The 12,093-nt window shown below is 40.0% G+C and overlaps 1 protein-coding gene across 6 annotated transcripts in view; it reads left to right on the forward strand.

Annotated features, from left to right (window-relative positions):
* The first annotated feature begins 2,542 nt into the window (after window positions 1-2,542).
* Window positions 2,543-12,093, forward strand: part of LOC150083064 (uncharacterized) — a 61,983-nt gene continuing 52,432 nt past the window's right edge. For 2 of the 6 annotated variants that reach the window (XM_090377762.1, XM_090377765.1), the window contains exon 1: window positions 2,543-2,679. Coding sequence is in view for 1 of the 6 variants with exons in the window: in XM_090377759.1 (XP_090233885.1) it covers window positions 11,354-11,355 (2 nt within the window). In the remaining 5 variants the exon portion in view is untranslated. Of the gene's footprint in view, window positions 2,680-10,229; window positions 10,711-11,041; window positions 11,356-12,093 lie in introns of those variants that run through there. The other 4 variants (XM_090377760.1, XM_090377764.1, XM_090377759.1 and 1 more) reach the window with 3 other exon arrangements.

Consider the following 12,093-nt stretch of genomic DNA (forward strand, 5'->3'; position numbering starts at 1 on the left):
AGTGCTAAAGAAGTGTTCCAGGGAATCATTAAGCTTTAATCGCCATGCAGAAGTTAAAAAATCGACATTATTTGAAAATTTTTAAAATCATAAAGGGGGGGAGAGGGTATAGTATAGTCTCATTACACCCCCGCCCACCTGGAACCATCCTTGGTTATCAGGATTTGTGCATTAGATGCCATGATATCTTCATTGATGGCAAAGAGCAATCTGCTCTGATTCAACCTGTGGTGAAGTGTGCTGGACTTTCTTTGGATGGAATGTTGTGGTAGAATTCCAGTAGGATTCTGCTTTGATTTTCTGCATAGCCTCTACATAAGGTCCTAGTTTGAGCTCCTTGTAGGAGGCTCGTTTTCCCCGGTTCTTGTGTGTGTGTGTGTGTGTGTGTGTGTGTGTGTGTGTGTGTGTGTGTGTGTGTGTGTGTCACGCAGAAGGCGTGTTGTTTTGGCCTTGGCAGCAATAAAGAGTTTCGCAATGTGTGTGTTATCTATTCTTCGTGCAGCAGGTACCAGTACCTAGGTGTGTATGTGTGTGTGGTTGCAGGTGAGCGTATCCGTTTCCAATGCATGTTTGATGACCATTGTATTTACAGGGCAGGCCAGGTGCGTGCGTCGGAGGATTCCTGGGGTGGCACAAAAGAGACAGAGATCTGAGGCGCGTAAACCAAACTTGTGCAGCGTGACTGGAAATCGGAGAACAGGACACAATCTCGGAGAAGATGTCGGCATCCGCTGCAGATTTATTCCTGTATGGTTCCAGTGACAGTTGGATGGTGGATTTCTGAATGTTGATAAGGATGTGAGTTGTGATTGGATGATGCAGAGGTCATAGCTGTGTGGATTGTGGAATTGATATATTGTAGTTGCTGAAGATGGGTGTATTTTTGAACAGCTGCATCAGGTCTATAAATTATCTGCCTCGGGCTTTAAAATAACCTTTCCTGGCTCAAGCCATGTGTGTGGCGGTCTAGGAAAATATAAACAGAAAATTTATTTATTTTTTATTTTATTTATTTGTTTTATTTTATTTTATTTTATGAATATATTTTGTTGTTGTTGTTGTTGTTGTGCTGTCAGCCTTTGCGTGAAAATTTTTATAGTGTAGCACTTTAAATTTCTGTCTAGCTTTTTTATTTTTTTAAAGTCAGTATTCGACTCAGTATTATTATTTTACTACTAAAATAATGATTTCCAGTCACGCATGTCGATTTTCAATACCACCATTAAATATAAGATATTTATATCGCTGTCACGTGTGTGTGTGTGTGTGTGTTCTGAAACCAATAACTTTGTGGTTTGCTACATGACAACGGTCAATATCAACTGTCGCATTCCACAGCTGGGCTTGCCACAAAATGGTGTTTGTATATCTTGTGTCGTTATTAAAGTAATAAAATACAACTGTGGATGCTGACTGTTCCCCATCTCTTTTGAGAAAGTTAATCACTATGAATGTAATTTTCTGATTAAATAATTATTAAAAAATTATTTGTAGAAAAATTATTAAATAATTATTAAAAAATTATTTGTATTACAATAACAAGTAAATCTGCGATTTACTTGTTATTGTATTAATTGGCGGCTTTGTGAATCGAAAGAAACGTTTAAGAAAACGGAGCGTGACATATTATTATTATTATTATTATTATTATTATTAGCCGCCTTATGGTGCAAGGAAGCCTGAGGCTTATACTGCACCGGCCAAAAAAAAAAAAAATTCTCGCATTACCCTGAGAGAGAGAGAGAGAGAGAGAGAGAGAGAGAGAGAGAGAGAGAGAGAAGTAGAAGAGAATCACCAAGAAAGAGAAGAATGATGATATCCAGCTCAAGACCCTGGGTTTGCCAAGCCCATAAGTATCCGTCGTTTTCCTTAACTTAAAAAAAAAAAAAAAAAAACAAAGAAAGAAAGAAAAGAAACATTCTAAAAGAAGTTTTGAAATAATATTTATAACTTTATATTTAAATATATTTTTTAAAATAAATATTCACCGCAGTACTGATACTTAAAAATGTACATTATTTTCAATTCTGCTTTTTTTTGTTGGGGGGGGGGGGGTTGAGCAGAACGCTGTTGTTGCAAAACAAGCCGAAATGACGCCGAAATGAAGCCGCAGTGAAGCGAAAAATCATTGCAGACTTCCTTCTTTTAGAAAAGTAGATATTAAATCATTATTATATTTAAAGAAACCTGTTTTGATTGCTGTAAAATTATGCAATTGAAAACTGCATCTAAGGAAGTAAAATTTTCATCATCAAACAGGTTTCCTAGTTTTATTTATTATTATTTTATTTTGTTGCACCCCCCCCCCCCCCCCATTTTTTTTAATTCAATGAATTTTCCTAAATAGGCTAAATAAATAAAAAAAAAAATCCGAACTTGGTACAACTACAAAATTCAGGCTGGATGCCAAGAATGTGTCAAAAAAATGCAAGAAATAAATTTGCACTTTATCCTAACTCACGAACACTGTTGAACGCGAGACGAAGAGCGGGAAGGTTGGCAAGACGCCAAATAATTTCATACTTTGCTAAGTGCGCTGCTGGAGAATGTATTGTATAGAATTATCGCGCAATATGTAACAGATTTTACCCATTACCATCCGGTCAAGATTGATCGATCGACTTCCCCACTGAAAACCACGAGTAGCCATATGAAGAGATAAAAATGCAATCTAATAGGGTGAGTATTTTATTACTTTCATTTCACTGACTTGTGGGTGTCGAGGTGGAGATTTGGTTAAGCTTTGTCTGTTGAAGCTGAGTACCATTTTAGCAGTCACTTCCTCCTTAGACACAATTATTCAGTCTTCTACTCCTACAATAGTTTGCAGGTAAGACCTACGCGAGAAGTGTTGCGACCTTCGAAAGTCTACAATTGACCCAGTTACATGAAAGCGATGCATTTTTGTGGTTATTAAAACCCAGATGAAAGAGATTTTTCTGTTTCAGCTTCAGTTTCAGGATTTCGTCTCTCGACTTCCCCCTAAAGAAGAATAGGCGAGTCTTAGCCATCGAAGTGGCAATCATCTGCATTACAATTCAAAGTCTATCCGCTTTTAACTTTCCCGTCATGCACCGCAACTGTGTTTATTAGCTACGTTTCCACTGTTTACTCAGTAAATGTTTGTTGGTCCCTTTACCTGTTGTTCTTTCAGTAATGGAGCTACATCGTTTACTTAAAAAACACACATTACTCAGTATAATGAGCGTTTACTTGAGTAAACGATGGGATGCACGACTGAAACTTTAATAAAAATGCGAATATATTGAATTATTAGTGTAATGGCAATTTCATTTTAATAATAAATTTCCATTTGCTTAATGCAAGTTTTTTGATGGCTCGAATGCTCGTGTTCAGCTTTACAATTTTGGCTCATTAAGCCACAAATCGCACGCGCCATTCGCATTTCGCTTGCAGTTGAAGCTCGCGTTTACTTTTATGGTAAAAACCATAACTGAGTAGAGAGAAAAATAAATATATATATAAAACAGAAAAGTGCGCAGAATAAATATCTACACGGGCTTCCCGCTTAGCACCGAACATCCTTCTTCTAGCCTGGAAAAAATTCAAACGTTGTTTTGTAATAAATTCCTGGTAATCGGTTTTTCAATCGGTTACTATTTTTATAACTTGTTTACTACGAAGAATAGAACGCATCTCTCACTTACTCTCTCACAGCGCCCTCAGTTTCACAAAACACGAGGTGTTTCCTTACGACTAAACAACACCCGGCGTTATCGATCCATAAGTTTGCGCTGATGAGTTTTTCCTTCCATTTATGTTCATTGGTTTGCTTATATCGGCTTCCGCACGTATGTGTCATCCCGTGATGAATCCAGATGGTCTCACTGTGGTCGTTGTAGATTTTAAGGCGCATCAACTAACTTGCAACACGATGGCGTAACTATTGTATCGCCACTGAGAATTTAAGCGAAGAGTTGGAGAGAGGGTCTGAAGGCCATCATGATTTAGTATGATTGTTGGAAAGTGGGCAGGATTTCTGCAAGAAAAGGGGAGGAGGAATCGAAATGGATTTTAAAACCTTCCAATGAACTAACAAAACTGAAATATACTTCCGTTTATGTAGGGAGATAACTCGAAATTTTACGAATGAAAAGAAAAAAAAGAAGAAATGTTACCGAATTTCTATCAGTCGAATTTTAATGCAATTTGGGATGTTGTTGTTGAGTTTTAGGGGCATCGGCGACTAAGGTCATATTGCTTCGTGTATACTGTCTGTAAATTGCGTGTGTTCTGAGGTCGATTTTTTATTTGCTGGACGAAAAACCTGAGTTTCCAGGAGAAAACGCCATGGTATCCTCGCTTGAGTCCGACTAATTCAGCCACGTTGTGAAAAAGACCCATAAAAAATTTCCTCACGTCTTCGACGGGATTCGAACTCAGGTCTTTTCCACCCGGTGTGGGGAGGATGGCGATCGTACCAACTGTGCTACCCACGAGGGCGAAATTTGGGATGAATCGAAAAATCTTCTTAGAGGATCCAATGAGAGTCGAGTGTACACCAACGGACACGGCGAAGAAAATAGCGCCTAAAATTGAGCAAGAACTAAAATTTGGACTGACTGAAACAGGAGCCCCAATCAGTAACAGCGCCATTTTCCCTGGTCTAATTTTCACGTAATTTTTTTCTACATTGCATGACTGCTGCTTACCCTAAATTTCAGCTCTGTGCGATTAAGCCTTCTCCGTCTACAGGCCTGTGACTCGGTTTATTTATAACCACCCTGTATACTGTATACTTCACGATAAAGTTTTATCACTCACTTGCCAAGAAATCAGAAACCATTTGCAACTGGCGTCAATAGATAGAAAGTACGGTGTTCAAATATAAGTTATCACATAGTATGACCACAAGTTCTTTGTAATCAAAGAAAAACTGCACGCGTTTCTGGGACTTCTTAGATGATTCAGTCATGGGGAAGACAGGTGATCTTTGAGATTTTCGAAACGGTGTTATTGTAGAAGCACTTTTGGCAGTAGCCACAGATAATTACACAAATATCCTGATGGTGATGGAAAAATGGTCAAATTTGAGAGCATAGTCCCTCTGATATCTGGTAGAATCCATGCCACGAGGTGTACCCGCTGTAATTCTGGCAGAAGTCGTCCTACTGGCTAGTGAATAAATATTTCTAAATTTGTTTGTACAATGAGTGTTTGCTGGACGAAAAACCTGAGTTTCCTGAGTGTACTTTAGTTAATTTAACAATGAGAAAAGGGACCAGTGTTACAGTGAAGGAGGAATGAAGAAAGGACGCCTCCTTGAGTAACACTCATACTAACATGTTTCTGGTAAGATGATCCCATGGATTCAAGGTGGAGAGTACTTTCAGTTAGCAAGTTAGAAATGGTTGTCACCACTTATGGAAAATTCTGCTACTTCTGTGCAGTAACGCTTCTGTCTATCTTAGAATTTTACTCGTGATCCCAACGAGCGTTCCAGCTTATATAGAATCCCTACAGGAATTAGCCTAATAAAATCTACACATTACGAGCAATTCTGCTTTCCTCCCACCTCCCGCTCTACCGCAGAGGACGTTACCAATGCAGATCCTGTATTTTGCAGAGAACTGTTATCTGAAGTGGACAACACCTTTATTTCTAAGAGTGTTCCACTTTCTTGGGACCCGATCTTTACTTTAAAAAAGGAGCTGGGGACTCCCTATTTTTCTCAGCATCCGCTTAGCAATTTATGAATTATCCCACGAACTTTAGCGAGATACATTATCCTGTCAAAAAGGCATGAAACACTTTTAAAAAATGTATATATATATGTACATATACAGAAATCAATAGGCGTTAGACCACCTTTGACCATAATTGCTGCTTAAATGCATCCTGGAAGAAGCTACCGATTTCTGGTAGATGATTTATGGTAAAAAAAAGTAAAGTAAAGTGCAGCCATTATCAACCCACTGCAGGGTGGAAGCCTCCTCAACAATTCATGCTGAGGGAAATGGACCATAATCTGCCACGCTGGTCCAGTGCGGGTTGGCAGATCGACCGTATTCAGCAGTCAGGGGCTTGAACCCCGGTCTATTCAAAGAGCGTGTGCTACTGCACTCCCGCTCCTGCCCACTCGGCTACGGAGTGAGGGGTGATTACGAGCAATTCTGCGATTTATGGTATTGTTCTCTATTCCCCTCAGTGGCGATCCGAGAATTTTCTAAAGGGAGGGGGGCTAAAATAGTGTTCGGGGAATTATTAAGCTTTAATCATCACGTAAGAATAAAAGAATCCACATTCTTTTTATTATAAGGCGGCGCTATAGCCCCTGTCTGGGACCACCACTGCTCCCCTTCTATATGTGAACTTCATTAACGAAGAGGGCTATCTTGGAATCACTCTAATTCTCTCATTCGAATTCGTCCCAAAAATATTCAGGTGGACTGAAGTCTGAAATTCATAGAATATGAACTTCCTGTTCTGGCCGCTATGTTTATTCTCTTCAGATCTCCTGTTCAGAATCTGCTTCGTGAGACGGAGCATTTTCGTGTTGGAAAGTACATGGCCGATTCCATAAAACTTCCGAGTGTAAGGCACACAGAATGTCCAGAACATCAATGTATGACGGAAAATTCATGGATCCATGCTACCAGAGGCCCTATTCGAATGCCAACATCCCGGACCATGGCACTTCTCCCCCAACTTCATAAATGGGACAACGCACTCAGGCAGTAAGCATTCTCCATAGTTCTTCCAATGAAATGCACGATGTATAGTTCACTACGACATGTCTTGGAAATACAGATTCTCTTGGGTATGATGGCGAGACCAGCCATTTCAAGACTCTTCTGCTGCTGCTGTCAGTCACTGTTTTACATCTGCCTGATCTGATCGTTTCTTGGGCTCAATTCTCATTTTTCCTGTCTTGTCATTTCTTGGACTTCCATTTTTAAAGATCGTTTCCGATGGTTTAATTACTCAACAATGGCACGCACAGACATTTTCGCTACATAACATCCAACTATCATTCTCTTCCAAAAGCGAAACTACAATTCTGTCCCCTTCAGGGTTTGTGGACAGTCCCTACCTGTGTAAACCATGCGATATACTGACAGTGGGGCTCTTTTGATTCTGCTCCCTCTCAGCGGCAGACTAGTCTGTTTGGCAGTTTCGAGTACAGCAGTTTCGCTGCTGTTCTCCTGTGAAACCCTGTAAGCTTATCGTTCGGCGTATTTCGGCATTTATCAAGACGTACAAAACGCTGGATCACAATAGAAAGAAAAATGCTCACGGAAAATAAAAGTATTTTTTCTTTAGTGGTGTGAGTAATTGCAGAAAGCCTTAGTACTAAAATATTCCCACGATATTTTTCTCAGTAACTTCTGGTTCAGAACGACCTTGCTTTGCCATACGCTGACATATCAAGTTTGTGTGCGTGCGTGTTTTATTTTATTATTATTATTATTATTTTATGTATTTTTGAGGTAAGACGCCGTATTTAATCAGTGGCACCATCTGTTGGCGGATTAATTTTTTAAAATATCTCAGACAGTAAGATTAACTTGATAAGCGTTTTTTTTTTTTCCAGATTTTTCCTTTCATATTCTCATTATCTTTTTTTTTTTTTTTTGTTTGTTGGTTTGTTTTGTTTTTTCTGGTCAACAGAATCAGCCAGCTAATGAAAAATTCATTAAAAGTTTAACTAAGTTTTATTAAAATTAAAAGCCTTAATTAAAAGTAAAAATATATTTTCTGATGATAATATCTTCGAAAATAAAAAGATGCATATCAGTTTATCCAGTTGGTTCCTGGACGCACCCAGTTTTCAGGTAGATTATTAATTTTAATCTCGCAAATAATCCACTGGCCAGTCTGTCCCTGTGCAGAGAAATGAATTAAAACTGCATGTTAAAAAAAAAGAAAAAAAAACTAATGTTTTCGTGTTGTTATACAATAATTTCATCGTTAAACATAAATTACTACAAATGTTAATATCCACAACTACAAAATCCATTATATTAATGTAAGAGAGGTTGCTATTGATACTTTCAATGTTCTGTATATTCACGAAGAAATAAATAACACTTTCGAAAGGATGTTTGTCGGGGCCCGGTAGCCGAGTTGGCAGAAATGCCAGGCTGTACTGAGTGGAGTGTCGGGTTCGAATCCGACTGTGGGATTTCCTGCTCAGTATCTTGAGTTAGTCGGTCTCAGGCCGTGGTCGTGAGGTTTCCTCCGGGTACTCCGGTTTCCCCTCACAACCCAAAACCGACCTTAGTACATACAGGGGGAACAGACCCATACACATTTTTCTCTTCAAAATCCGTCACACGGGGTTTTTTCCCCGTGCGAGGGATATTGAAGAGAGGGATCGCGTCGGGGGATACCCGGGTATCCCCCGACACACACTCTATCACTCAGCGGGTGGTATCTGACGTATAACCGTTGGTGATTTTGCACGAAGTGCTTGCTCATTGAATATAGTGCCATAGTATTCTTGTTTAATAAGGTTTCATATTGCCTAACTATATAAACGGATAGATGGCGCGCAGGATGCAGTTGGCTTTCTTAGTTGTGCTCAACAGCTCCTCTATTCAGCACCACACTTAAGTTGCTTTTCGCTACTGGTAAGTATAGTACAATTTGAATGTAGTGAACGTGTTCGTTAACGAAATATTAGTACATATTTCGTGAATGCATAGTAAATATGGTTGGTTACATTGTGAGACTTTCGTATTGTCGAGAAGTGTTCAATTCCAATGTTTAAAAAAAGGTGACATTTCTTTCTCTTTTAGTTTTATTCAGTAAACTTCATAACAGCTAATGGGTAAACAGAACTTGCAGGAGCAGTTTGTGCAATGTGGTTGTATAATCCGGTGAGTAATTTTGCCATTAATTTAAATCAGCTGGGAGAAAAGAGAGATAGAAAATATGCAGCACAGCGCAGCGCTAAATTACCACACTGCACGAGGGGTGGGGGACAGCTTGTCTGCTGCATGACAAGTTGTAACGTGGAAAAAACTAAAGTTAGCAACCGTCGTTATTACGTGCGAAAAATTGGTTGAATTATCCACAGTACATTTTTGTGATAAAAGATCGCATGCACCTCCTTATAATATTCCAAAAGTATTTTTGTCTGTGGAGCGCATTCATCGATATTCTCTCTCTCTGATAGCGTACTAAGTATGCATTTAAAGTTGACATTACAGTACGCGATAGCACTTGCTGTGACTCTTCGTTTATTTGCAGCTACCAAACTGAATGTTATTTATATTTGTAACCACTTGCACTACCTTTTAGTCATTATAAATGACTACAGATGTAAATGTTCATTGAAACGTGCGTCTGAACTGCTCAATACCGAATTTTCCAGTTTAAGCATTGAACTGTAGCAATATACATAATATTTGTAAGTTTTACGAGATTATTCATACTTTTTTTTAGTGCAGTTTTTCTGTTCTACCTGTAGAAATGCAAGGTCTGACATGACCAAGCCTTCCTGATAATGAAAATTAGCTGGTAATTCTCCCCCCCCCCCACACTGATAGCGGTTATTTCAAACAGTAAAAACACGAGCGACTCGTGAGTTATTCACGGATTTTATAAATGAATATTGTTCTCACATTCAATTGGCTGAACAGTTTCTACGCGTCTAACAAAAATTGGATTGCGTAGTAGTTGTAGAAATGGTTTGATGTTCATAAAACATCTTTAGCGATGAGAATTTCTTTCCGATACAAGTGAGTAATTTAGGTTTCGACTTTTCGTGTGAGTACACGCCCCCAGGAATGGTGATGTATCAGTTCCTGTTGTTTGAATAAGACTAAGAAATTTATTATGCGCTTTCCCCCACGCGTATCCCCTCAAGTAAACAGAATAATAAGGGAGGAAGGAGGAGATTCATAATGAATGATGGAACGTTGTTATTGTTCAATCCAATCGCATATGTGTCGAGCAAGAGTGGTTAGTCGGAAACTGCTAAGCCATCTCTCATTCATATTTAAGACGAAGTCTCTCTAATCACTACTTCCAACCCTGAATGAACGCTTCATTGAGCGCACATAATCACGTGATCAATCTTCAAACTCCATAATTCCTTCCTTTCGATGGCGGAGGAGTTTCTTTTTCGTAGAGATTCGACATTCCTCTCTCTCTCTATGCCTCGGCTTAACGGCTGCGTTCATTTCTTCTCGCACAAGGAGACGCACAGATGCAGTGACGCTTTGGGTCTCGCTCATTCTTAGAGAGGGAGGGGGAGGAGAGACGCCAGACTTGCCTTTATTGCCGCCGGTGCTCCATTTGCCTCCTACTCCGGGGAGCGGTGCATTGGTCGTTTGCCTCTGCCCATGTGGGAGGAAGTTACAGAACTATCGAACGCCTGCTGCTCGCAATCCTTTGCCATTGAAGCTGCAACGATCGGAATCGATAGCGGATGGAAGGAATGTGCGGATGAAACGGCGATTTGCGGGCAGGCAGCGTTAAAGACGACCTTCAGTATTGTTTCTCCGAGCATATTTAGCTCGTGTTGTTGTGGGGAGGGAAGGTTTATCACTGCATTCGCACTCATTTCTCCTTGTGTGTGTGTATGTCAATTCGTGTGCGATCCCGCTGTCCCTGCGGACAAAGGTTCGCCTTGGACAATTCCAAAGTTCGTTCGCAGTTTAAATATTGGGAAAGCGGTCAGGTGGACCCGCTGCTGACCGGATGAGAAAGCGAAGCGGAGTGTACAACCGCCAGCTACAGGTAGGTTCCTTCTCGCCATACTTCTCATGCAGTTTAGAAAAGCAGCTGATTATAGGCAGCTCTAGAAGTTAAGCTTATTGCGAATGCTTAATATATTGGCACTTATTGTACGCTTTAATTGGTACTTTTTAGTTTGAGTTGTCATGCGCGAGATGTCTTTAGCCAGCCTGTTGTACAGTTCTGTGTTCTGCTGTCGTTGAGCTTAACATTTCGTTTCCTCTTCTCTCTAGAAATTTCAATTTCTTATTTACATTAAGTAATTGAATAAAGTGCCCGAATTCATCCTTGCAATCAAATTTAAAAAATAAGTATTGTCTGGAGATTCCAAATGGCGCAAGCGTTGCCTGCTGGCCTCATTGTAGTCAAATTGTGCGCCCTGCCTTCCTGGGGTGGCTACGCAGTGGGCAGCCGCTTAACCAAGTGTATTTCCTGCGTCGAATCCTCTTGAACGTAATTAACGTACGCAGTCACTTGTCGTGTACGTCAGTGATAATGCACCGTACACATGGTTTGCTTTAGTTTCTGCAAGTTATTCGATGACTGCTCGAAATTGTGGAGTGTTCGGTACAGTAATTGGAAACTACTCAAAACGACTTGGTTTCTAAATAGGGCCGACTGATGTAATTTCGAGTGATGCCCGACAATGTAAGTAAAACTTTCTTTTTCTAAGTTAAGCTAAACTTACTTTTAGAATCTTTATTTCTGTATTCAAATTTTAACAGTTACAGCTGGCTCTCGGTAGCAGAATGCAGCCATTATCGAGTTTTGAATGTTTTCAGCACTTTGAAAACAAGAAAATCCATTCGTTTAAAAGGAGAAAATTTCATTCGCCCTTTCTGTTTGTCCAAGTTATGGAAGCAATGTTTCGCCGCACCAGGGCCCCGATCTATTGTGCCATAATCGAGGGAGACAGTCTCCACATAAATGAGGTCCCTTGACCCATTTTGCATCCAAGCCTCCCAAGTACCTTTGCACGACCCTATTATGTAGTATAGGGATTATTATATGTTCGCAGTCTTAAGAAAAGTTAAAAGGCGAGGTCCAACGATCGCTTTGGGCAAGCTGCTTGCCCCATCCCCATTGTCAGTTTTGTTTATTGGCAGCAAGGTAAAAGTAACTGGCTGTGATGACCCCCCCCCCCACCCATTGTCTCTCACTTAGGCCTAAATTGGTTAGTTTCAATGATAGCTTTCGCGTGACGTAAAGCGGCGTGTCTGTCTAGACCTCTGCTGCTGTTGGAATGTCATCTGACAACTTTAACAAAAACTTTCTTCTCCGTTCAATGTCCTCTCGCCGCAGTTTGGCAAAATTTACTCGTGGAGAGTTCAGGCGGAAGTTTATTAACGTACTTTAGTTGGTCACACGACAGACAGATACGAATTG

This window comes from Mastigoproctus giganteus, chromosome 7, assembly GCF_048544385.1.
Source record: "Mastigoproctus giganteus isolate SK-2022 chromosome 7, ASM4854438v1, whole genome shotgun sequence".
NCBI classification, from domain to species: domain Eukaryota; kingdom Metazoa; phylum Arthropoda; class Arachnida; order Uropygi; family Thelyphonidae; genus Mastigoproctus; species Mastigoproctus giganteus.